Source organism: Oryctolagus cuniculus, chromosome 4 (genome assembly GCF_051225735.1).
Source record: "Oryctolagus cuniculus isolate XC-2025 breed Fujian yellow rabbit chromosome 4, ASM5122573v1, whole genome shotgun sequence".
In the NCBI taxonomy this organism is placed as follows: domain Eukaryota; kingdom Metazoa; phylum Chordata; class Mammalia; order Lagomorpha; family Leporidae; genus Oryctolagus; species Oryctolagus cuniculus.
Genome location: NC_142870.1, coordinates 1654702 through 1681579, shown reverse-complemented (window position 1 = coordinate 1681579; position 26878 = coordinate 1654702). Strand labels below are relative to the sequence as shown.

At 53.4% G+C, this 26878-nt stretch overlaps 1 protein-coding gene and 1 pseudogene across 1 annotated transcript in view; both read left to right on the top strand.

The window, feature by feature from the left end:
• Positions 1-5629: 5629 nt before the first annotated feature.
• LOC138845450 (developmental pluripotency-associated protein 4 pseudogene) lies at positions 5630-10017 on the top strand (annotated as a pseudogene).
• An 11771-nt stretch (positions 10018-21788) lies between these two features.
• SLX9 (SLX9 ribosome biogenesis factor) overlaps positions 21789-26878 on the top strand; it is a 31243-nt gene continuing 26153 nt past the window's right edge. Inside the window, exons 1-2 of the mRNA XM_051839988.3 lie at positions 21789-22052; positions 22657-22765. Coding sequence (XP_051695948.1) covers positions 21915-22052; positions 22657-22765 — 247 coding nt within the window. The 5' untranslated portion in view covers positions 21789-21914. The remainder of the gene's footprint in view (positions 22053-22656; positions 22766-26878) is intronic.

Sequence of the window (26878 nt, the reverse complement as noted above, 5' to 3'; positions counted from 1 at the left end):
AGGAAGTCCTGAGCCCCTGCGGGCACTGCCCCGGCACTGCTCTGAGCGAGGCTGTCAGGACGGCCATGAGCCCGGGCCGCAGCCAGATGCACCTGCTCCTATCGCGTCTGCTCCTTCCGATAACCTCCGGGGTTTGAGATCCGCCGGTGGACCTGGCGCTTCCCGGGGCGGCTGCAGAGCGCACAGGCTCTGCAGGGAAATGCAGAAGCAAAGCGGAGGAAGGGTGATCGCGGAGCACTGGCATCCCAGGATGACCCAGAAGGAGCTAGGGCCGAACACGCGGCCAAGTGGGCCAGGTGGGAGCCAGGAATCATGCTCACGGGGGGTGGGGGGTGGGGAGGGCGCTGGGAATACAGCAGTTACAACTGGCGATGCTTCCCTCCTGCTTCTTCCCGCACAGGGGAGAGAGGAACTCCCACGGGGAAGTGCCCCACCCCTTCCAGGACTGGGCACTATTCTTTGCTGTGAGGAGTTGTGGCTTAGCTGAAATCTGCAACCTGCAACACCAGCATCCAGTAAGGATGCCGGTTCAAGTCCCGGTTTTCCACTTCTGATTCAGCTCCCTGCTAATGCACCTGGGAAAGCAGCAGACGACGGCCCAAGTACTTGGGCCCCTGCACCCATGTGGGAGACCCAGATGATGTTCCTGGTTCCTGGCTCAGGCCTGGACCAGCCCTAGCCTTTGCAGCCACTTGGGTAGTGAACTGGCAGATGGAAGATCTGTGTCTCTCACTCTGCCTTTCAAATAAAGAAATACATACTTCAATTTTTTTTTTTTTTGCTCATCCCTCAGCCTCCCCACGTAATCCACTTTTCCACCAAGGAAAACACTACGCTCTGGATATTTTCTCTGCAAGGAAGCCCCCCCCCCCATCCTCTGTGTGTGCCTTTCTCCTGCTTATCCAGCTCAGGCCAAACCAATGTTCTGGTGGGAAGATGGCAGAGCTGGAGAGTGGGGTCCTCTGCAGTTAGGATGAAAGCGCAGGGAGCCCGTGTGTGGTGGAATGAGAAGGTGAGAAGGTCATGCCAAGATGGCCACTGACAACAGAAACTGCCTGGCAACAGGTCGTGATTGCATGGCTTCGGAAACCACATGACAACAGAGCCTGACTGACAACAGGCTGTGATTGGATGGCTTTGGAAACTGCCTGGCAACAGGCTGTGATTGGTTAGGGCATAGACTGCCCCTTGACCAGATTGGCTGCCTTGGCTATATAAGTATAAGCAGCTGTAGCAACCAAAATAAGCGAGTCTGCAGGATGCTCGCCTCTGGCCTGCTTTCACCCGATTCCCGGGGTCTGTGCGGTGACTCCGCGCCTCTTGCCCCCACCACGCTCCTCCTTTCAGAACGAATCCTCTCAGAAAAAATCAACCTCAACACCCGTGTAGTCTGCAGGGGCACCATGGAGATGTGACCGCGCCCCTGCCATCTGGCTGCACAAGGAGGCGGGTACGGGCAAGCGTTTGGCACAGTGTTCGGAGACCTGCATCCCAGTGCAGGGCCAGGTTCCTCCTGGCTCTGCTGATGCTGACACACACCCTGGGAGCAGCAGTGATGTCTCAAGGATTGTGGCCAACCAGCCTGGAGTTCAAGGCTGCTGGCTTCAGCCTGGCTTGGCCAACCCCCCGTCACTTCACCTGCAAAGTGAACCAAGATGGGAGATCTCCACCAGTGTCTCAGCCTTTCAGAAAATAAAGTACAATTAATACGGTTAAGATCCCTGATATCAAACACAAAGAAAGGAGAGGAAATAGTTTTTCCTGTCTTTCCTTTACAGACACAGTCTGAGTAGGGGAACACTGGGAATTGGCTGTGAGGGCTGTGACTCCTGTGAGGGCTGTGACTCCTGTGAGAGCTGTGACTCCTGTGGGGCTGTTAGGGCTGTGACTCCTGTGAGGCTGTGAGGGCTGTGACTCCTGTGAGGGCTGTTAGAGCTGTGACTCCTGTGAGGCTGTGAGGGCTGTGACTCCTGTGAGGGCTGTTAGAGCTGTGACTCCTGTGAGGCTGTGAGGGCTGTGACTCCTGTGAGGGCTGTGACTCCTGTGAGAGCTGTGACTCCTGTGGGGCTGTGAGGGCTGTGACTCCTGTGGGGCTGTGACTCCTGTGGGGCTGTGAGGGCTGTGACTCCTGTGAGAGCTGTGACTCCTGTGGGGCTGTGACTCCTGTGGGGCTGTGAGGGCTGTGGGGCTGTGAGGGCTGTGACTCCTGTGAGGGCTGTGACTCCTGTGAGAGCTGTGACTCCTGTGAGGGCTGTGAGGGCTGTGACTCCTGTGAGGGCTGTGACTCCTGTGAGGGCTGTGAGGGCTGTGACTCCTGTGAGAGCTGTGACTCCTGTGAGGGCTGTGACTCCTGTGAGGGCTGTGAGAGCTGTGACTCCTGTGGGGCTGTGACTCCTGTGAGAGCTGTGACTCCTGTGGGGCTGTGAGAGCTGTGACTCCTGTGAGGCTGTGAGGGCTGTGACTCCTGTGAGGGCTGTGACTCCTGTGAGAGCTGTGACTCCTGTGGGGCTGTGAGGGCTGTGACTCCTGTGAGGGCTGTGACTCCTGTAAGGCCTGGACTCCTGTGAGGGCTGTGAGAGCTGTGACTCCTGTGGGGCTGTGACTCCTGTGAGAGCTGTGACTCCTGTGGGGCTGTGAGAGCTGTGACTCCTGTGGGGCTGTGAGGGCTGTGAGGGCTGTGACTCCTGTGAGAGCTGTGACTCCTGTGGGGCTGTGAGAGCTGTGACTCCTGTGGGGCTGTGACTCCTGTGAGAGCTGTGACTCCTGTGGGGCTGTGAGAGCTGTGACTCCTGTGGGGCTGTGACTCCTGTGAGGGCTGTGACTCCTGTGAGGTTGTGAGAGCTGTGACTCCTGTGGGGCTGTGAGGGCTGTGACTCCTGTGAGGGCTGTGACTCCTGTGAGGGCTGTGACTCCTGTGAGAGCTGTGACTCCTGTGAGGGCTGCGACTCCTGTGAGGCTGTGAGGGCTGTGACTCCTGTGAGGGCTGTGACTCCTGTGAGGTTGTGAGAGCTGTGACTCCTGTGAGGCTGTGAGGGCTGTGAGGGCTGTGAGAGCTGTGACTCCTGTGAGAGCTGTGACTCCTGTGGGGCTGTGAGAGCTGTGACTCCTGTGGGGCTGTGACTCCTGTGAGAGCTGTGACTCCTGTGGGGCTGTGAGAGCTGTGACTCCTGTGGGGCTGTGACTCCTGTGAGGGCTGTGACTCCTGTGAGGTTGTGAGAGCTGTGACTCCTGTGAGGCTGTGAGGGCTGTGACTCCTGTGAGAGCTGTGAGAGCTGTGACTCCTGTGAGGGCTGTGACTCCTGTGAGAGCTGTGACTCCTGTGGGGCTGTGAGAGCTGTGACTCCTGTGAGGCTGTGAGGGCTGTGAGGGCTGTGAGAGCTGTGACTCCTGTGAGAGCTGTGACTCCTGTGGGGCTGTGAGAGCTGTGACTCCTGTGGGGCTGTGACTCCTGTGAGAGCTGTGACTCCTGTGGGGCTGTGAGAGCTGTGACTCCTGTGGGGCTGTGACTCCTGTGAGGGCTGTGACTCCTGTGAGGTTGTGAGAGCTGTGACTCCTGTGGGGCTGTGAGGGCTGTGACTCCTGTGAGGGCTGTGACTCCTGTGAGGGCTGTGACTCCTGTGAGAGCTGTGACTCCTGTGAGGGCTGCGACTCCTGTGAGGCTGTGAGGGCTGTGACTCCTGTGAGGGCTGTGACTCCTGTGGGGCTGTGACTCCTGTGAGAGCTGTGACTCCTGTGAGGGCTGTGACTCCTGTGAGAGCTGTGACTCCTGTGAGGGCTGTGACTCCTGTGAGAGCTGTGACTCCTGTGAGGGCTGTGAGGGCTGTGACTCCTGTGAGGGCTGTGAGAGCTGTGACTCCTGTGAGGGCTGTGACTCCTGTGAGGGCTGTGACTCCTGTGAGGGCTGTGACTCCTGTGGGGCTGTGAGGGCTGTGACTCCTGTGAGAGCTGTGACTCCTGTGAGGCTGTGACTCCTGTGAGAGCTGTGACTCCTGTGGGGCTGTGAGGGCTGTGACTCCTGTGAGGCTGTGAGGGCTGTGACTCCTGTGGGGCTGTGAGGGCTGTGACTCCTGTGGGGCTGTGACTCCTGTGAGAGCTGTGACTCCTGTGAGGGCTGTGAGGGCTGTGACTCCTGTGAGGGCTGTGACTCCTGTGAGGGCTGTGAGAGCTGTGACTCCTGTGAGGGCTGTGAGGGCTGTGACTCCTCTGAGAGCTGTGACTCCTGTGGGGCTGTGAGGGCTGTGACTCCTGTGGGGCTGTGACTCCTGTGAGAGCTGTGACTCCTGTGAGGGCTGTGACTCCTGTGAGGGCTGTGACTCCTGTGGGGCTGTGAGGGCTGTGACTCCTGTGAGAGCTGTGACTCCTGTGGGGCTGTGAGGGCTGTGACTCCTGTGGGGCTGTGAGGGCTGTGACTCCTGTGGGGCTGTGAGGGCTGTGACTCCTGTGAGGGCTGTGACTCCTGTGGGGCTGTGAGGGCTGTGACTCCTGTGGGGCTGTGAGGGCTGTGACTCCTGTGGGGCTGTGAGGGCTGTGACTTCTGTGAGTCTGTGAGCTCTCACTCCCGTGAGGCTGTGATGGTTGTCACTCCTGTGAGGCTGTCTCTGCAGGTCAATGGGTTCCCCTATAGTCCTTGGGAAAAGCTCCTTTCTCCTTGTTTCCTCTTTTCTATGGTTTGTCACAGGATGAAACCCCTGTGGTTCTTCTTTCTTCTTGTTTCATGCTTAGCTTTGTGAGCAGGGAAAATGCTCATTTCTAAGAGACAGGTGTGGCGTCCAGGTCTAAGGCTTGCAGGAGGTGTCAGGGATGGGATATGTCTTTTTCTGACTGTGACAGATTTCCCAGGTCCCAGTACATGAGAGGCCATCACCCCAGTCCCCTTGTCCTGTTAACAAGGAGGGGCCTTTCTTTCTTAAACTCTCTCTGGGAGAGATGTGGATCTTGAGGGTCCCCAGAGTAATTTTCCTCGTTAAATACAATGTGCATACAACTTCTTCCTGGGTTTACAAGTCAGATATGCTCATGTTTTCTCTACTAGATGCTCAAAGCTATAAAATTATAAATCAACCTAAGAATAAAATGTGCAATAAACTTCATTATGTTTATCAAACACAGCATGAAGAAAAAAAGTGCGGCTAGTGTTGTGGTGTAGCGGGTTAAGCTGCTGCCTGCAATGCCAGCATCCTGTATAAGCTAAGTCTTGGTCGCTCCACTTGCAATCCAGCTCCCGACAAATTGCCTGGGAAAACAGTGGAGAACAGCCTGAGCACTTTGGTCCCCAGCACCCATGTGGGAGACCTGGATGGAGTTCCTAGTTCCTGGCTTCATCCTGGCCTAGCTTTGGCTGTTGCATCTAACTGGGGAAGAACCAGCAGAGAGGAGATTTCTCTTTCTGTCTCTCAAATAAGTATGTTTTAAATAAACAAAAAATTTAGAAATAGACTCCAAAATTTTTTTGGTCCTTGAAATCTTAAAGTTATCTTCAAGTAAAGTTATACTAATTTAAGTTATAGGTATTCACTGAATAAAAAACTGAAAGTAATCATCTTTAAAGAGAATTTTTATTTATTTGAAAGGCAGAGTCACAAAGGAGAGAGAGGGAGAGAGAGGGAGAGGGAGAGGGAGAGGGAGAGGGAGAGGGAGAGGGAGAGGGAGAGGGAGAGGGAGAGGGAGAGGGAGAGGGAGAGAGGGATATCTTCCACCCATGAGTTCATTCTCCAGTTGGCTGCAACAGGTCTGGGCCAGGCTGAAGCCAGGAGTCTGGAATCCATCCAGGTGTCCCACATGGGCGGCAGGGGCCCAAGCCCTTGGGTCATCTTTGCTGATTTCCCAGGCACATCAGCAGAAACTGGATTGGAAGCAGAGAGCTGGGATTTGTACACGTGCCTATATGGAACGCCAGTTTCTGAGGCAGGGGCTAAGCCACTGTGCCACAAGGCTGGCCCCTGAAACAATATTACACCTAAATTTAATTCATCTACTTTGGCTTCTTAATTGTTGCAGAGAAACAAAGAATAATTTTCTATTTCAATAAACATATCAATTAAAATTATATTATGCAAAAGAACGTATGTATATAATTAGAAGATGGTGTATTCATAATATCTTCCAATCTACTGTGGGATGTTGACACATAACAGACAATTCACAATTTTATACTTTCTAGTTTTCTCTGTAAAAGAAGGCTTGCTAATCATTAAAATGTACAATTAATACATACAAATGAAATGACTTTGCATACACAGCATGGGAGAGAAATGGGATGTACTTTGTGCATGAATAGTAGGCAAAGAATGTACTATGTGTGTTATTTTTTAAATTCATTTTAGTTCAGGCCAGCGCTGTGGCGTAGCATGTTAAGCCTCTGCCTGTAGTGCCGGCATCCCATATGGGTTCTGGTTCAAGTCCCAGCTGCTCCAATTCCAATCCAGCTCCCAGCTCCTGGGAAAGCAGCAGCAGATGAGCCAAGTGCTTGGGCCCCTGCACTCACATGGGAGACCCGGAAGAAATTCTTAGCTCTTGGCTTCAACCTGGCCCAGCCCCGGCTGTTGCAGCAATTTGGGGAGTGAACCAGAGGATGGAGGATATCTCTCTGTCTCTCTCCTCTCTCTCTCTGCATTTCTGCCTTTTAAATAAATAAATAAATCCTAAAAAAAACTTCGTTGAAAACATGTATTTAAAATCATTTTAGAGACACACACACAGGGTTGGGGTGGTAGAACACCTCCTATACACTGCTTCACTCCCCCAGTGCCTTCCGAGGGTGGGGGCAGTAGGCCAGGTCTCGTGGGCAGGTGGCAAGAACGCAGTCGCTGCGCCCTCACTGCTGCCTCCCAGGGCCTGCATTGGCAGGAAGGTGGAGCCAGCAGCCAGGAGGGGCCCCACCCACCCTGATGGAGGATGCAGGCATGTAACCAGGAAACGTAATGTCCACTGCCTTGTATTTTTTTTAAGGGAAAACAAGGAATAATTTTACTCTAAAGTAAAATATCTGTTCCAGAATGAAGAAGAGTAGGATAAATCCAAAATGAATTCAAAAGCTTTAGAAGATTTCAGGGAAAGAAATTCTGCATTGCAAGGCCCAAAGTGACTAGAATTATGAGTTTTTAAAATGAGTTCATTAGAAGAGCACCTTTGGTAACAGGAAGTGGGCGGAGACTCTCTGAAGAGCACTCTTAGGCTAGGGACGGACCGTCGTGGAAGTGGAAAGACCTTTCTTTTTATCAACTTCATTTGTCTTCCAAGTATGGAGAATTCTAGAGGCAAGGAGAGAACCGCCACGGGATGGTCGAGGGAAGAACAGTGGGCATTAACTCAACCAAGCACATCTTTACCAAGAACATCAGAAAAGGAGGGGAACAAACGAAAAAGATCTATGAAAGATGATCAAGTTGCTTGTCCTAAGGAAAGGGGACAGTGTGATGGCAACCCAAAACCTCAGAAGAAGGTACCAATTCCTCCATTACCTGTAGATCTGCCACCCATCGACCTGGTTCACAGAGACATTTTGCGGGCCTGGGGTCAAAAGCTGAGGTTAAGCACGAAAGGCCCGAAAATAGATCTGTATAAGCGACTATGTGAATATGCTTACCCACACCAGAAGCCTTGTTTACGGACTATTCCCAACACAGCAAAGGAGGTCAAGATCAAAACATCCTTACAAATAAAATCAAAGGTGGGCAAAGAGGAAACATCCCAGGAAAGTGCTAAGAAAACAGTGTGTTCCGCGGGGACCGACCCCCCTGAAGTGGCTCCTCCACTCCAGGAGGGCGGACCTGTGCTCCTGGAGGACGTGAATACAGTTGAGGTGACAACTTCTGCCCCAGAGGCTGTGCTGGCCTCTTGGGCCAGAATTGTCGCTGGTGCTGGGAAGAGGAAGGCAGTGGAAACACGCCCAGAGGCCTCCGGTGACAGATGGTGTGTGGTCCATGGGAAAAGTCTCCCTGCAAACACACGTGGTTGGGTTCAGCTGCAGCTTCATGCAGGACAAGCCTGGGTTCCTGAGAAGAAAAAAGGAAGAGTGAGTGCACTCTTCTTGCTTCCTGCAAGTAATTCCCCACCCCCATACCTGGAGGACAATATGCTGTGCCCCGAGTGTGTCCACAGGAATAAAATCTTATCAAAAAGCCTTCAATGGGACTAGAATATCAGGATTTAAAGGACATTTACAGCTTCTGCTTCCTTTTTTGACATCATCTAAGGTCTTGAGGAGTAGGGAGCCTGCGGAACCGTAGCCATGACTGATGTTGATGTAAATTCAAGGCCCATCCCCTCACAGACCTACCTCATCAAGAACTACTGGTCACGTCACTACAAGCAACTTTGCAAAGGTACCCCTTGGGCCACCAACACCCTCAACAGGGGCAGCTCTGAGTCCATTGTGATGGTTGTGAGCATCAAGCACCCGGAGATCATCTTGCACTTGCTGCTATCATGGGAAGACAAGACTGTGTCCCTGTGTGTTTGTGTACTCCACACAGGCCTGTGGGGTCTCCCATCTTGTGGTTCTTTTCTCTGTCACCAGCAAAGGAGGGTCATAGCTGAAGCAGTGGTTTCCTGTCCATTCAGCAAATAGTCCACGAGAGCATATAGGCTCTCGAGCTCAACCTGTTGCCTCTTCCGTAATTCTGCCTACTGAGATCGTGCGTCATATGGTCTGGGTTAGCATGCAGCATTACTCACCTGCTTTCCGTTAGAGAACTAAATCCAGCTTGTAGATTCTGTTTTGTTTCACAGGATTGTGTATCCCCTTCAGCCCTGTCACCCTCTCTTTCTGTGAGAAATAGTGCCTAGAACAGACAGGGGCCAAGTGGTGATATCACGCAAAGGCAGGAAGAGCCGAAAGAACCGAGTCAGGATCAGGACAGAGATCTCTTTCTAGCTTTCACCTGCCAACTTCCTACTATGTGTCAGGTATGATGACAGTAAGCAATGGCCACTGTGCGTCCTGGCATTCAGAATTATTTCATACATATTAACATGACTAACGAGTTTCCTTTGCTCTCTGAGGGATTATGCAGCATTCGGGGAGAAAGCTCGTGTTCTGCTACGTTGTCTGGTTATACCCACGGTCATTTACTAATGTTCCCTGCTGCTTGATTCTGCTAATGTGATGTGTTCTTTCTCCAGACCCCTCTCCTCCTCTCCCTCCTGTGCTCCCAGAATACTTTCAGAAGGAAGAGAGACAAATAATTAAATCTATTTTTAAAAAGGATTTATTTATTGTTTGGGTCCCGCACTGTGGCAGAGCTGGTAAAGCTACTATTTACAGCACCAGCATCGCATATGGGCGCTGGTTCGAGTCCTGGCTGCTCCACTTCTGATCCAGCTCCCTGACAATGAACCTGGGAAAACAGTGGATGATGGCTCAAGTACTTGGGCTCCTGCATCCATGTAGGAGACCCAGAAGAAACTCCTGGTTCCTGGCTTCAGGATGCCCCAGCTCTGGCTGTTTTGGCCATCTGGAAAGTGAGCCAGAGGATGGAAGGTCTCTCCCCGCAGTCCTCCTCTCCCCATAACTCTGCCTTCAAATAAATAAATAAAACCAGAAGTTAGGAGCCTCTGTGGGTCTCGTGGTTGCAGCGGCTCAGGCGCTTGGGCTACCTTCTGCTGCTTTTCCAGGCCATTAGCAGGGAGGTGGGTCAGGAGTGAAGCATCCGGGACTCTAGCCAGTGCCTATATGGGATGCTGGCGTCACATGCAGCAGCTTCACCTGCTATGCTACAATGCCCACCCCCAAATAACTGGATTCGATTACTTTTGCCCCAGATGAATTCCATGGCAGAGGGAGGATAGGGTACGATGATTGAGCTGCTGTGGGGGAGCCCAGAGAAGATCTGCATTCATTCCCCATCTGAATGCTAAAGTCACAACCATGCAGATAGGTGTGGGCCCACAGCTATGTGTGGTGTGAACAACATGTGAAATACAATAGGAACAATAGAAATCTGGAGCCAGAACCTCAAATTTTCCTTGGCTCCAGAAAGGAATGGAAGACTCCATGAGCAGATTCTTTTTTTTTTTTTTTTTGACAGGCAGAGTGGATAGTGAGAGAGAGAGACAGAGAGAAAGGTCTTCCTTTTGTCGTTGGTTCACCCTCCAATGGCCGTCATGGCTGGTGCGCTGCGGCCGGCGCACGGCGCTGATCCGATGGCAGGAGCCAGGAGCCAGGTGCTTCTCCTGGTCTCCCATGGGGTGCAGGGCCCAAGCACCTGGGCCATCCTCCACTGCACTCCCTGGCCACAGCAGAGGGCTGGCCTGGAAGAGGGGCAACCGGGACAGAATCCGGCGCCCCGACCAGGACTAGAACCCGGTGTGCCGGCACCGCTAGGTGGAGGATTAGCCTATTGAGCTGCGGCGCCGGCTCATGAGCAGATTCTAAAGTAACTGAGCTGAAGACAGGTTTAGCAAGATATCATTGGTAGAGGCAAATGGGTCTGTAAAAAAGAAAAACAGTGAACTTGACAGGAATCAAAGGTGGATATGACACATCTCCTGAGGAGGGATAAACGGACATTTTTAAGTTCCAATTTATTACAGTGGAGTTAATTTACCAAAAAATGTTCCATATAAATTTCTGTATGTTGACAAGTTAGAGCTTACAGATAAAAGTTGAAATTTGGCATCTTAATTATGTATACCTAGTACCAGAAGGAACGGTAAACACTGAAATGTGTTTGGCATGATGCAATGGGAAATCACACGTCACTGGGCATGTGAGTCTAATCACAGGGAAGCAATAGGTCCTGATGACACTAATTGTCTCTCTACAGTCATTAAGTAACCTGAATACTCAGATGTACTCTTTTCCCCATTCTAATAAGCATATCTTTACAAAATAAATTATGCTTCACCATTAAGACAATTTGTCTACTCCTAATATACTCCCATTATGAAGTGAGCCTTGTTTGGTAGTTTCTTGAGCATATCTATATGTAAAAATCACAGAGCTATGCACTTAAGATGTGTGTATCTTTTAAAGAAGTGGAGCAAGCCAGATCTCAAACCAGAGCCCATTTGGTATGCCAGTACTGCAGGTGGCAGGTTTACCCACTGTGCCACAGCACTGGCCCCTTAGAATCTTCAAACCTAAATGTTGTTACAAATGTGTTTATTTTGTATCTAATTAGCCAGTTTTTTTGTAATATTTTTAATATATACATAGTTCTATTATCATCTAATTATCATAATCAAGAACTTTGTAAAACATTAATTTGAGGGGGGCCGGTTCTGTGGCACAGCAGGTTAAAGCCCTGGCCTGAAGCACCGCATCTCATATGAGCACCAGTTCGAGTCCCAGCTGCTCCACTTCTGATCCAGCTCTCTGCTATGGCCTGGGAAAGCACTAGAAGATGGCCCAAGTCCTTGGGCCCCTGCACCTGCGTGAGAGACCTGGAAGAAGCTCCTGGCTCCAGGCTTTGGATCGTCGCAGCTCCAGCTGTTGCGGCCATCTGGGGAGTGAACCAGCGGATGGAAGACCTCTCTCTCTCTCTCTCTCTACCTATTTCTGTAACTCTGTCTTTCAAATAAATAAAATAAATCTTAATAAAAAAATGAGTTCATTAATATACAAATACAATTTCTCTCTCAATTAAAATAACCATTTCTTGGGCTACCAAGCCCACTGTTAATAGAGATTAGAAACATGTTTTTTTCTTCTTTTTTGATTTATTTATTTGAGAGGCAGAGTTACAGACAGAAAGAGAGAGAGACAGAGAGAGGCCTTCCATCCACTGGTTCATTCCCCAAATGGCTGCAACGGCTGGAGCTGCGCTGATCCGAAGCCAGGAGCCAGGAGCTTCTTTCAGGTCTCCCACGTGGGTGCAGGGGCCTGAGGACTTGGGCCATCTTCCACTGCTTTCCCAGACCACAGCAGAGAGCTGGGTGAGAGTGGAGCAGCCAGGACATGCACCGGCACCCATATGGGATGCTGGCACCATGGGCAGAAGCTTAGCCTACTATGCCACAGCACCGGCCCAAAACGTGTTTTTCTTAACCTTTCAAGTCATTTGCCCAGCAACAAAGTTTTTTTTTTTTTTTTTTTTTATCACAATAGTTTCCTGTGTTTCATTTTATCTGGTATTTGATTACCTAAAAAACCAGGTCCTATTAAAAGAGTCAACAGTTTTCCACAACTGTGCAACTTCCTGCGTTTACCTTTGAGGTTCAAAAGCACCACTCTTGTTAAAGGAGTAACTTGTTGCACAAGAACCTGCAACCTTGTTTCCATTCAGTGTTCAAGCCTTTCCGACAGTTTTCTAAAATGAAGTCTTCTATTTATTTTTAAGTTTTGAGGTCACTTTAGGATTTCCCAGAGGGCTCCTTGAAAGATTTGTTTCTCACCTCGTCGGTGCCAGCATTAACCCATTAATGGGTTAAATCGCCTCCTGTAGAGCTACCTCTTGCAAGGCTGGCACCCCACAGGGGCACTGGTTCGATTCCCAGCTGCTCCATTTCGGACCAAGCTCCCTGTTAATTTGCCTAGGAAGGCAGCAGTAGCTGGTCCAAGTGCTTGTGTCCCTGCACCCACATGGGAGACTTGGAATAAGCTCCTGGCTTCTCACTTTGGCCAGGCCCAGCTATGGCCATTGAGGCCATTAAGGGGGTGAACCAGCAGATGGAAGATACCTTTCTATGTCTCCCTCTCTCTCCTTGTGACTCTGCCTTTCAAATAAATAAAATGAATATTTAAAAAGGGGGGCCTGGCGCTGTGGCTCACTTGGTCAATCCTCCGCCTGTGGCGCCAGCATCCCATATGGGCACCGGGTTCTAGTCTCGGTTGCTCCTCTTCCAGCCCAGCTCTCTGCTGTGGCATGGGAAGGCAGTGGAGGATGGCCCAGGTGCTTGGGCCCTGCACCCCATGGGAGACCAGGAAGAAGCACCTGGCTCCTGGCTTCAGATTGGCGTAGCTCCAGCTGTAGTGGCCATTTTGGGAGTGAACCAATGGAAGGAAGACCTTTCTATCTGTTTCTCTCTCACTGTTTAACTGTCAAATAAAAAAAGAGAAAAAAAGAAGAGCGATGTTATGACAATCAGGCTCACTTGAAATGTTTGGGACACTCTCAAGCAGGAAGTGACCATAAGCCCTCTTAGGATGTGTGTGTGTCAGTGTGAGTGTGTGTGTGTGTGTATGATACATAATCACACATATAATTATGTACATATAATGTATATAATAATGTATATACACCTATATTATTACCATATAGATTATATTGCTGTATATCACACATACTATATGTAATTAATGTAAGTGCTAGATCAATGAGGCCGGCCGGTGCGGCTGGGGTCTGCGGGCCCCTCACACACGGTAGAATGTCCCTCACAAGCAAGCTGTCAGCTGTGGCCGGAAAGCTGTCTCCAGACCGACTGGCATCCCCCCACTAATAGCTTCTTTTTTTTCTTTTTCTTTTGAAATTTATTTCTTTAAGTCACAGACAACTTTAAAAGCAACTCATTTATACTAAGGATACATGCATGAGCAAAAAAAATAAGCATGAGAATACAAAAGTGAACACAGTAAACTTTCAATTACTACAGCATTCTGGATACAAGTAGAATACCACTAGATAAGAACTGAATTTCCTTCTGAGGTCTGTGGTGACATGGGCTGAGATAAGCCAAGGGCCAGGATAGGACGGCCACCTCGCTGTTCACATTTACAAGGGCCAGGACAGGACGGCCACCTCGCCGTTCACATTTACAAGGGCTAGGACAGGACGGCCACCTCACTGTTCACATTTACAAGGGCCAGGATAGGACGGCCACCTCACTGTTCACATTTACAAGGGCCAGGACAGGACGGCCACCTCGCTGTTCACATTTACAAGGGCCAGGACAGGACGGCCACCTCGCTGTTCACATTTACAAGGGCCAGGACAGGACGGCCACCTCGCCGTTCACATTTACAAGGGCTAGGACAGGACGGCCACCTCGCCGTTCACATTTACAAGGGCTAGGACAGGACGGCCACCTCGCCGTTCACATTTACAAGGGCTAGGACAGGACGGCCACCTCGCCGTTCACATTTACAAGGGCTAGGACAGGACGGCCACCTCGCTGTTCACATTTACAAGGGCCAGGATAGGACGGCCACCTCACTGTTCACATTTACAAGGGCCAGGATAGGACGGCCACCTCGCTGTTCACATTTACAAGGGCCAGGACAGGACGGCCACCTCGCTGTTCACATTTACAAGGGCTAGGACAGGACGGCCACCTCGCTGTTCACATTTACAAGGGCCAGGATAGGACGGCCACCTCACTGTTCACATTTACAAGGGCCAGGACAGGACGGCCACCTCGCCGTTCACATTTACAAGGGCTAGGACAGGACGGCCACCTCGCCGTTCACATTTACAAGGGCTAGGACAGGACGGCCACCTCGCCGTTCACATTTACAAGGGCTAGGACAGGACGGCCACCTCGCTGTTCACATTTACAAGGGCCAGGATAGGACGGCCACCTCACTGTTCACATTTACAAGGGCCAGGATAGGACGGCCACCTCGCTGTTCACATTTACAAGGGCTAGGACAGGACGGCCACCTCGCTGTTCACATTTACAAGGGCTAGGACAGGACGGCCACCTCGCTGTTCACATTTACAAGGGCCAGGATAGGACGGCCACCTCGCTGTTCACATTTACAAGGGCTAGGACAGGACGGCCACCTCGCCGTTCACATTTACAAGGGCTAGGACAGGACGGCCACCTCGCCGTTCACATTTACAAGGGCTAGGACAGGACGGCCACCTCGCCGTTCACATTTACAAGGGCTAGGACAGGACGGCCACCTCGCCGTTCACATTTACAAGGGCTAGGACAGGACGGCCACCTCGCCGTTCACATTTACAAGGGCTAGGACAGGACGGCCACCTCGCTGTTCACATTTACAAGGGCTAGGACAGGACGGCCACCTCGCCGTTCACATTTACAAGGGCTAGGACAGGACGGCCACCTCGCTGTTCACATTTACGCAGTGCTGATCAGAAGCCGAAGAATTTCCTCAAGACTGAGACTTGCAATGAAATCACTGAACTAATCTCTCTTGTAAACGAATCAAATTAACATGTTTGAAGGTGATCCTGTTCCCATTTAAAGGTAGTTGGGCCAAGACAACCCATGGAGAGCCCTTATAAAGACTAAGCACCAAATGAGGAATTGTTTGTGGCTTTTGTTTTAGACCACCTTACATTTTATTTTGCTTATATGTGTTTTCCATTAATGTTCACACACAAATTTTTTCAGGCAAAATAAAACTTTTCAGCTTGCAGATCTTGCCAACTGTACACATAATAGTATACAATACTATAATTGTATGTATTATATACAATTGTATATTATAATTGTATAATACTCCATAATAATCCCAAGCTGATACTTAATTAGTTACATTGTAATACGCAGAAGTGTTTCTTTATAGCTTTCTGGTCCCAGAAATTTCAGTAGGGCCAAATGCATTAACTGGAAATAGCATTTGTTTTATTAAAAACAAAACATGAAATAAATCTTAATCAAAGATGATAATGGATAAAATTTAGGCTCTCATACACAATTTTTCTACATTTTCACCCCATGCAAAATGATTACAATGTCCTTCAAGCTTGCTACATGCCCATAAAATAAAAAAGAAACCAACAAGAAATTTAACATTTCAACCAGCTAGGAACTATTTCCTGCAAGCATACATGAGCTTCTGGAAGACATACTACCAAACTTGGAGAAAACACTATTGACAGGTAAGCCTGTACTGAAGGCAGTTTATAAATCAAACATCACAAGCGTATGCTTCTGTGTATGACTTACAGAACAGAGAAAAGGCTGCTACTTCCCCAATAGAACTGCATCACCCCAGCGGTACATGGCGAAGACCGGAGCTCTGCACCCACGCTCACGCCAGCTCCTGAGCAGCGCGTGCCCCAGACGCTCTCGCTTCTCTTTAACAGGTGCCAACCAGCTGCACGGGCTTGCGTCAGTTTGAGCAGGCCAAAACAATCATTCTGCCCTTACTCAAGGACGAGACAACGCTACCAGTTTTACGGAACAAGTCTCATATCAGTAAAAAACATTAATATTAACCCCCACAAGATGTTAAACGCTTCTAAGGACATGATATAATCTTAACAGGAAAATGGACTATGCCCCTAGATATAGTGAATGTGGCGATATTCAGGAGCCTGGGAAAACGCATTAAGATATGTAAGACCTAAACGATCACATCAGTAATAACTATTAAAACTCAATGCAAACTATGGATGTTTCTCTGATGCACCAGCACCCAGTTTACTGCTCAGGACTACGAAAAGCTGTTCTGCCTCTACACGTTGTGGTCAGTGCATATACCAAAATAATAGGGGGCAGTCTGGATCCTGAAATTTCAAAGAATTAGAATGATTGTATAGCTAATCTTATTTTTGTATTCTGAAAATAGTGCTATAAAACTCAATTATTTCCCTAGCTGCTTAGATCGTCTACCACCTTAGACAATTAAACATGGTTGCCTGCCAATTCCTTTCTAGAGGAAGTAAAAGCAAAACGCATTTGGTTAAACTTTGCCGCTGGTCTCCCCATGCGTGTGCCGCACCAGTGAGAGCACTCCTGGGGCATTCCCTGTGCTACTTTAACAGAACCACACCCGAAAGAACCCGGTACAGTTCAAATTCTGACAAACGATTTCGGCAGACCCACTTTTTTAAAAGTGGCAGGCTTACTTTTTTAAATGAAAACAAATCAAAATCTAAAATCATATGGCCACTTTGACAACCTGAATTAGAAACTTAAGTCTGGGCCGGTGCCGTGGCTCACTAGGCTAATCCTCCGCCTGCGGCTCTGGCACCCGGGGTTCTAGTCCCGGTCAGGGCGCCGGATTCTGTCCTGGTTGCCCCTCTTCCAGGCCAGCTCTCTGCTGTGGCCAGGGAGTGCAGTGGAGGATGGCCCAGGTGCTTGGGCCCTGCACCTACATGGGAGTGCAGACTAGAACTGGAGTCCATATAGGACACCAGTGCTTCAGGCCAGGGCTTTAACCCACTGCACCACAGCGCCAGCCCCCAGCCATCACATTTTTTTAAAATATAATTTAGGTTTCTGATGAATATTTAGCTGGGCTAAGCTACTCTGATAATCTCACAACTCAGACAGAGATCATTTCCGGAATGTGGTTGACCTTTAACAGAACTGACTTACGTCCTTACCCAAACAGCTATGCAAGGATACCGCCAGACTGCACTACAAAATCTTATCAGAACTTCTAGGTAATTCTTTACCAGCCATGCTTAAAAACCTTGCACCACCAGAGACAAAACAGGCAAAAATGGATGTAAACTTGTTTCTAATCTACCTACCTAAATAAACCCTTAGAAAATAATTTCCATATGATCTGATTGATCATCGAGAAAGCAGTAATTCTCTGCAAAAAGACACTTGACCATAAATTATCTACCTCATTAAATTAAAATGCCAAAGTCTGTTAAAACTAACACATAAAGGAAAGCTTGCAAATTCAAGATGATGCTCAAAATGAAAATTATGGTTCAAAAATGTGTTCATAGTGAGAGCCTGAAATCTTGTCACTGCAAAATTCCCCATGGCTTTTGGCACGGACATTAGAACAAAGATTGTGGTCTTTTGGTCACTTGAAGCTGCTACTAAATACGTTAAGCATTTAAAAGGGAGTAAAAAGACAGTGGGAACGGGAGGCTACTTACCTAAGGTAACCCCTCATGCACAAACACAATATAGCTAAGACAGAATGATCCTGCTAGGGAGCTGAAGATGAAGAAGTCCCCATCACCCCTTCCTTCCCGAAGGGGAGCCCCCACTCGGAAGTAATTCCTGGAAGTGACTGAGTGGCGTTGCTGGCAGCAGCTTCAATTCCTCCAGTCTCCAACCCAAGGAAGTAGGTAATCGCACAGGAGTGATCACGTACGGCAGCCGGGTCCGACAGCAGGGCCGCTCTTCCACAAACGTTTCAGGAGAAAAGCCATCCATTTTAGAGATAACCATAGGGTTTCAGGACCCTAGCACACGCTAAAACTAAGTTTCACTTTATACCATCAGTGACTAAAATTAACAAGTTTTGCAGTGAGTTTTTCTTTTTTTGCCTGCAACTATATACATATTGCAAGACTATGCTGCATCACATGATTTTAAATGAAATAAGTATAAAAATGGGTCACTAATGGCTGACTTGCGAATGATTCGGAACCACACCGCAAGTGCAGAAGAGCTGTCCTCCGGACTCGCGACCCCATCGGGGAGCCACATACAAAGCAGTCCTAGGGGGTGCTGTTACTACAAATCTTTCCATTTTTGCTTTGAATTCGGTTCGGATTAGCTCCAGTTTTCTTCGTCTTGATACTCAGCAGGGAATGTTCTCCAGCACAAAGCCAGAGACGCATCAAATCCTGGCACTTTCCGTTTGTTCCAACGCGGAGACACCTTCAGGTCAGTTTTTCAACCAGAGGTGGTGGGGCAATCGTTTCTGGGTTTGTACCCCGTTTCCCCTGAGCTGCCAGGAAGTCATGCCTTTACGTAGGATTGGGACCGCTGTTGGGGGAAGCGGACGAGATCTGGCCGGAAAGGAAAGGAGAAAGGCAAAGGGGGCAAGAGGCTGCAGGAGGAGGAAGCCCCACCGTGGCTGCCGCTGCCGCCATTGCCTGACTGAGCCCCGTGACGGCTGCTGTGTCCACTGACAGCTTCCTGCACCGCACGTGTGACCTTGTGGCCTTAAACCACACCTTCAGGGCTGGCAGGGGAGGGCTGAGCCCCTGGGCAGACTCAGACTGGCTCCAGGAGCTCCAGGCTATCTTGTGTGACCTTACGGCTTTAAATCACCTCCAGGGGGCTGCCATCTTCCACCCAGAGCTGGCAGAGGAGGGGGCTGAGCCCCTAGGGAGATGGACAGTCCCCAGGAGGCGCCCCCATCTCCTTGAGCCCCAAGTGAATCAACACACATGTGTGGAACCCTCAGGATAACCCAACGAACAAACAGTAATGCCTGAAAAACCCGGGGCCCTTCCTCGGAGCCAGTGTCCCGCCTGGGCGCTCCGCCTGCTCTCCTCTCGGACCAGACGCCTTCTCTGTCGCCTGCCGACCAAATACAAGTTTCTATTCTTGGCAAATTGCTTCCCAGCTTCTTGTCTTTATACTAAGTTGAGAAAAGGAGCCCACGAGACTCTCCGGCAACCACTCTCCGCTCTGCGACCGGTAACAATAAAGTTATAAAATCCCTGGAAATTGCTCAGGCCCTTACTTTCTGTGCACACTTGATCTTAGCCAAAAGGCCGCGAAGCGATTCTGTGTAATCAGTCGTCATTCTGGTTACAATACTGCACGTCGTTGAATAACCCAGTTTCTGAGGCACTGTCAGGAGGTCTTCAGGCACGGCTGGCCTGGGGTCTTTGTCACTTGCCGACATGACCACTCGGAAGCTTTCTGGGAGCTTACGGTCAGCTCTCGGCACCGGATGGCCTTGGACCAGAACTCAGCACAGGAGACGGACTTCCGGTCACGACACTGACGTGGGCAGAGACTCAGAGCTGCCACACCACCGCTCCCCAAGCCGAGCTGAGCCACGCCACGCCACGCCACGCCACGCCACGCCACACGGGCGGAAGTCCCGTGGACGAGCACATTGTCACGACTGCTTAGGACATCCCCGCCACACTCAGGTTTCGCTCTCCGGATTCACGGGAATTCTCCTCGTCAGCTATGCAGGCTTCCACAGCGATGTGGCGCATCACACCTGGGCTCGCGGACTTGCGCCATCTCTCTTCTTCCCTGCCCCGTGGCTCCAGCACGCAGAAACCTTAGCGAGTGCTCTTCTTGTCATGGCCGGCGTTCTTCTGCATGGGCTCAGTAACAATCTGTTTTCCTTGAAGCAGGATGTAAGTGGAGACCTTGGTTCTGCCCCGAGGCCCTCACTGGAACGTCCTTTTTTCAGACCAAATCAGGCGGCGGGAAGGCACTGGGGTTGACTTTACTGAGAGTGGGGCCCTTGGTACTCGGCCAACAGCGGGCTGACATTCGGGGGGCCCGGAGAAGGGCGGATTTACCCTCGTTTATTTGTGTGGCAGGTGACGTCTGTCTGAAGCGAGTCTTTGGCTTTGAAAGTTCTAGCAAGGCAGATTTAAAAAGAGCCTACGTGGCCAACTACCCTTCCGGCTGCATTTACGTAAATAACCACGCCACATTTAATGAGCAGGGCTACTTCCCAGTAATTCACCTTACTTGATCATCATTGGTAAACAGTGAGGGTGAGTGTAGGGAAGGAATCCTGTATTCTTGCTTGGACCCTTCGTCCTACAGAACCGGCTCCTCCTGCTTCATGCACGCTCTCAATAATTCCTATCTGCATTTTCTCTCCCACCCTTTTGACTTAGAATCACTAAAAATTAAAGCCACGCTGTTGCTGCAGGCCTGGAGCTAAGCTGGATGACTTGGTAGATCCACAGATGGCGCCGGGGCAGAGACGCCACAGCGTCAGCTTGCCAGGCCTTTGGGGCCCGCGGCCTGCTTGCCCCTGCCTGCCGCCCACCCCAGCCTCTGCACTGAGGCTGTCTCAGGTCCAACACCCAGACATCTCAGGAGACTGTTTATACTTTGCTCCACAAACTTTCGCACAAAGCACTGCGGGCTCTGAGGAAGAGCAGCCCGGGGATTACAAGGCAGCTGTCGGGGGGCAGGGGAGCCCCAAATCCAGCTCGATGGAGGGCGCACGACGGGGCAGGCCAGGTGAGAGAAAGGGCACGCGGAGCTCCTCCAGCGTCAGCATGTCACGCCTGTGCACACGTGGCAGCGCGAGGTGGCTGCCGGGCCAGCATCACAGCCGAGTCCCTCTGCGAACGCCAGGCCCCGCTGTGGCTGCAGCTCGTTCCGTCTGCTGCTACTGTGGCCCCCAGAAGCCGGCTCGGCAGATTTTCAGCAAACACAACCATGAGGCAGCAGGCCTCGGAGCCACGGGCAAGTGGATGCGGCTGAGGGCTGTGCGTGGTCAGCAGCGAGGGAAGCTGCTGAGGAGCGAGGCCGGCGGCCAGCTTGACCGTCCAGGGCTTCCCTGGCTCCCTGCTGGGTCATCGCAGGGTGGAGTGAACACGGGCCCGGGCTCAGGAGCTTGCTGTCCTGCGGGCCTGACCGCTTCTTACAGGCCCTGCGGTGGCAGAGACCCCTCACCGCGAGTCCGGGCAGCCCACACATTCAACCCACGGCCAAGACGATGACCACCCAGCCCTCGGCCACATCCGGGACCTGCAAGGCTGCAGGGTCCCCTCACCCCAAGAATCAAGGGGCAGCGGGTGCTGAGGGCCCAGCAAAGACCTCGACCCTCCAGAACTCGACCCGGCCCCGCGCTGTGTTCCTGGGAGCGAGGAAAGTGGCCTGCGGATACTGCGCGGGTGGACACAAGTGTGCGCGGCGTGGCCGCGGGCGAGCCACTATCCCCTGGGGCCGCCGGCAGAGGACGCCCCGCAGGGCCTGACGTCGGCAGCCTCGCTGCCCGTCCCGGCTGTCCGCCGGGCCCGTCCCGCCCCGGCGCCCGTGGCTGCACGCGCTCCCTGCGTCTGGAGGCCGGAACGGGAAGCGGAGGCTCGAGATCGGACGCGGCTGCTCCTGCGTCCCAGGCCGGCCTCCGTCTGCTGGGCGCGCCCCTCACGTCCCGCGACCTCCTTCCTCGCAGGCCTTTTGCAAAGTCCGAGCGTCGTGCGCCCGCCGCACGCGGGCAGCGCAGCGCAGCGCGGGCTGCGACCGGCACTTCCGGCTTCCCGTGCACTTCCGGCTTTCCGGGCGCTTCCGGCAGCCTGCGTGTGCCCGCGCGGAACGCGGACCCCGGCTCCGGCGGCTCCAGTTTCCGCCGGGCGTCGCCAGTGCCGGACCGACTTCCGGCGGCTCCTGGGCTCAGGTGGCCGCGCCGGGGCGTCCCGCGGAAGATGGGGAAAGTGAGGGGGCTGCGGGCGCGGGTGCACCAGGCCGCTGTGCGGCTCGCGGGGGAGGCCGCGGCCGGCCCCGCGCCCCCAGCCCCGGACGCGGCCCTTCCGCAGGCGTCGGCCGGCGGAGCGGCGGGCAAGGTGAGGGCGCGTCCTGGGCCGCCGGGCTGCGTGGCGGCGCGGACCCCCCGGGGGCCCCCGCGCGGGGCGCAGGCCGGAGAGGAGCCGCACGCTTTGGCCCCGGCTCGGGGAGCGCCCCCCGACCTTTGTGAAGGCAGCCACGATGGAGCCTAGTGTTTCCACGGCTCTTCGAACGGCGGGGTCGCCGCCCCCCGCGTGGGCCCCGGCGCGGATTCCTGGGCCGCCCCGCACGCGTTCCCTCGCGCCTGTCACCCAGGGGCCTGCGCGCCCGCCCCCCGGGAAGACGCCGGCTGGGCCTGGAGTGAGCCAGATGGGCGTGTCGGAGCTGCTGGTTGCGGGGCGCGGGGGCCCCGAAGCGGGCCGAGGAGGAGGCTGGTGGGATGAGCCTGGCGCGGCGGCGAGATGGGAGGCTGGAGCGCTGAGGGGTTGGGGCTGCTGCTGGGGCCACGGCCGGATCCCCGGGAGGGGGCCTGGGCCTGGGCCACGCGGGGGGCTGAGGCGCTGTGCCCCCCCTACCCCCCTCTACGGCCACTCGCTACCGGCCTGGCGCTGCCCTCCGAAGCCACGGGGCCGGCCTCACCTCGGCGTGTTTCCCTTTGCTCAGGACTGGGCTTTTGTCCACACCGACATCTTTGCCAAGACCAAGATCGACCCCAGCGCCCTAGTGCAGAGGCTGGAGCTGGACCAGAGGAGCGTCACGTCCATCAGGAGAGGTGGGGGTGGGCCCGGGGTGAGGAGCCTCATGTCCATCAGGAGGGGTGGGGGTGAGGGGTGGGGGTGAGGGGTGAGGAGCCTAATGTCCATCTGGGAGGGCCCGGGGTGAGGAGCTTCAGGTCCATCAGGAGGGGAGAGGGGAGAGGGGTGAGGAGGGGTTGGGGGTGGGCCCGGGTGAGAATCACGTCCATCAGGAGAGGTGGGGTTGGTGAGGGGTGAAGAGAGGTGAGGGGGCCTGGGGTGAGGAGAGTTGAGGTGGGGTCCGGGGTAAGGGGAGGTGAGGGGGGCCTGGGGTTCGCCTGTGCGGGTTGTGCTGAGTGGATTTTAATGATTTTTATTTCTACGGATCGTTTTTTTTAAAGATACACTCAAGTTGAAAACAGGCTGGTGTGGCTGTCACTCCCTGCCACGCTAAGGCAGAGTTAGACACAGCTCCCGGCACATGGCATTCGTCTGAATGTTGGTGTGAGTCCTGAGTGCGGGTGAGAGACACCCTGTGGTAGCCTGCGCAGCTGTGCAAGCGAGCACACGTGCTCACACGCGTGACGGCCCTGGAAGCTGCTCTGCAGGAAGCCAGTGCACGCAGACCACGCTCCCAGGCAGCCTTGCGGCCCTGCCTGCCCTTTGGTTTTTCCTATTGCCTCCTGTTTAGGAGTTTGCTGAGTGTATCCTCCTGGTATCCATTTGTCTGACTCAACCAACATTTTTTTTTTCTTATTTTTGAGAGACAAACAGAGCTCCTATCCGCTGCCTACCCCAGATGCCTGCAGTAGCCCCAGGGAGGGGTCTGAAGCTGGGCACTTGGTCCAGGTCTTCCACGGGGGCAGCAGGGCCTGGCTACAGGAGCCATCATTGCCGCCCCCACCCGAGGTGCACGTTAGCAGGAAGCTGGAGTCAGGAGCCGAGCTGGGCCTTGATCCCAGCACTCCGCCGTGGCACCTTAGCAGTCAGCCAGGCCCTCACCCCGACTGACTGGGCCGAGTGGGAGCGGGCCTGTGGGGTGCACGCCCACCACCTTGTGGCGGGAACCCCTTGGCTGCTGCATTTGCAGCGTTATGAGATAAAAGTGGATGTAATTGGGAACCCCGCCCCCGCCGGGCCCTCTGCCCCATCTCTCTATTGCTGGTGTTCACGCGTTGCTGTGCACACCTCGTACTCTCAGCCATTCCGTCCATGTCAGCTGTCGGTCTGCAGGAGCTGTCACCTTGTCCGGCTGCCTTGACTTTCCTCCTGTCTGGGCTGCTGATGCTGCACCAGTCGATGCACACGTTTTCTGAGCTGTTTCCTTGTGTGGTGATAAAGGAGGGTCTAGATTTTTTTTTAAGATTTATTTATTTGAAAGTCAGAGTTATACAGAATAGAGGCAGAGAGAGAGAGGCCTTCCATCCGCTGGTTCACTCCCCAGATGGCCGCAACGGCTGGAGCTGCACCGATCCGAAGCCAGGAGCCAGGAGCTTCTTCCAGGTCTCCCACGTGGGTGCAGGGGCCCAAGGACTTGAGCCATCTTCTGCTGCCTTCCCAGGCCACAGCAGAGAGCTGGATTGGAAGTGGAGCAGCCGGGTCTCAAACCTGCGCCCATATGGGATGCCGGCACTTCAGGCCAGGGCGTTAACCCACTGTGCCACAGTGCTGGCCCTGGAAGTTCTAGATTTTCCTCACACTTCTTCTGGGTTTCCTGGTACAGTCTGTAAATGGCTCTGAGCTGTGCGAATTCACAGCTAGGATTTTATGTCCGGTGTTTTCCATGGGTCGTGTTGCCTGCCGCTGCTTTGGTTTCCTGTGAGCTCACTGAGAGAGGCATCTGGATTGAGGGGTGGCTCCCACCTGTGACTCACGTGACTCCCTGGAGGCTCTGTCTCTGGGCTGGGTCCTGGAGAACTTCCTGGTTTTGTTGCAGGGATGTGCAGGGCAGGGCTGGGTTCCTTTGGTGACCGATAGGATTGAGCTGTTTGCTGTGTGTTTACTGATTGTCTCAAGGTTTGTGCCTATTTGGGGCAGTTTGGGTCACTTTTTGTAAACCTAGAAGAGTGCTTTATCTGCTGTAGAGAAGACTGGTCGTTTTGTACGGATCATTTGTAGGGTTTCAGAGCTGAGGCCGCCTGTGGGTCACCCAGAGAGCTCAGCCCTCCCTGCAAGAGGCCTGGGCTGTGTGTGGATGACGGGCAGGCCTCATGCAGGGTTCACACGCAGGGAGCCAGGCCTGCTCCTCTCTGCCCCGTGGCGTGAAGAGCCAGTGTGGTGTTCAGAACTTGAGGGAGCCCACTTCCACGGTGTTGCTGTGGATTCGTTCTGAGAGGAGGAGCACAGTGGGGGCAAGAGGTGTGGAGTCACCACACAGACCCCGGGAATCGGGTGAAAGCAGGCCTGAGGCAAGCAGCCTGCAGACTCGTTTATTTCAGTTGCTACAGCTGCTTATATAGCCAAGGCAGCCAATCCGGTCAAGGGGCGGTCTATGCCCTAACCAATCACAGCCTGTTGCCAGGCAGGCTCCAGTTGCCAGGTGGTTTCCCAGGGGGTTTCCGAAGCCATTGCTGAGTAACTGATGCTCGCTTGCCAGTGGCCATCTTGGCATGGGCTTGTCTCTCCACCACATCATGAAGTGATATTGCGGATGCCCCATGGGTGTGGTGTGGGGCTCTCCTGGGTGTGAGGCCCCACGTGCTCTTTGCTGGTTACCAGGGTGTAGAGACCTCCCGGGTCTCCCACGCGCAGCGTCTGGGTCTCCGTTGTGTGCCTCCCTCGCCTCCAGCACCTCTTCCTTGTGTTCTCGGTTGCTTCAGCTGCTGACTGGCAATGCCGTGGATCCCAGCAGGGAAAGTGGGCCTGGGGCGCCCCTGGTTGTTGGGGTGCTGCATCCTGTGGCCTGGCTGTTGCCGCTCCGTGACCTGCCTGGCCGTGGAGGCGCCCATCTGCCTGGTTAGTGCAACATCACCTGTCCTTGCCCTGGGCTGAGTCAGAAAGGGAATCGCGCTCCTCCTCTCTGGCCCAGGAGCTGGGCAGCTGCAGCTGGTGTGGCCCAGGGTAGGCGGAGCCCTGCCTGCCCGTGGCCTGTCATCCAGGACACACGCCAGCCGTTGGTCCCCTGCCATATGCACCTGTGTCCCCAGGTGCTTTCCTGAAGGTGTCTTTCCTGTGTGTACAGAGCCGTGGGCGCTCAGCCAGCCGGAAATCAAGTGCCCCTCCCCGTTTCCCTCTCTTCACCCTCCTGGGCCTGTCCTCCCTGACGGGCAGGCCTCTGTGCATCCTGGGAGGAGCTCCAGGCTCCGCAGTGGTGGTCCATGGGACTCCTTGACATCATGGCTTTGTTCCTGCCTTGGGAGGAGGCGGGTGCAGGTGCAGAGTGGGGGCAGCCCAGCTCCTCACTCCCCACCATTAGCAGGTTCACGGCTGCTCTGTGCTCCGGAGAGCACCCCCATCTTGTGCTCCTCCCCCACATTCAGTGCCACAAGCCAGTGTGTGGCGCACTGTGGCCTGGCAGGTGGCTGCTGGGTGGTGGTGGTGTCCGGTGACCGTCCAGTGACCTCGAACATGATGCTCACGTTAGCATCGTGTTGTCCAGAGGAGGTGGTACGGGGATGGTTTTGGAGTTCCAAGTCTAGTTCTGGATCCCTTCAAACTGGAAAACTGCAGAAAATGCGCCTTCTTTGTTCTCAGACGAGCACCTGGGAGGCGGGCAGGTGGGGTGAGGCCTGGTGGGAGGACAGGCCTGGTGTCCAGTGGGAAGTGCCAGAAGGAAGGCACAGCTGTCAGCTGGTGTTAACCCCAGGGCCGCCAGGAGGTGGCAGTGCAGACACATGTGCGGCGGTGTTGGACTGGGGCACGTGGCCTCCAGGCCTGGCGTCGGGACGTTTTGCAGGGGTGTGTCCATGGCTCTCAGGCAAGACCAGTCCTGGCCAGGACAGACCCTTGCCCAGGTAACTGCTGGTTTAGACCCTGACCTTCCCATGCTCCTCCAGCGTCCTCCCCTGCTCTTCCCGGTAGAGGGCAGCAGCTGCACTCTCTTCATCCCTCTGCCCGGTTTAGGACCAGGGCGCCTGCCTTGCAGGGGGAGACTTGGCCAGTGCGCACCTTGCACATAGATTAGAGGGGGCCGTGGGCTGCCTTTAGGCAGT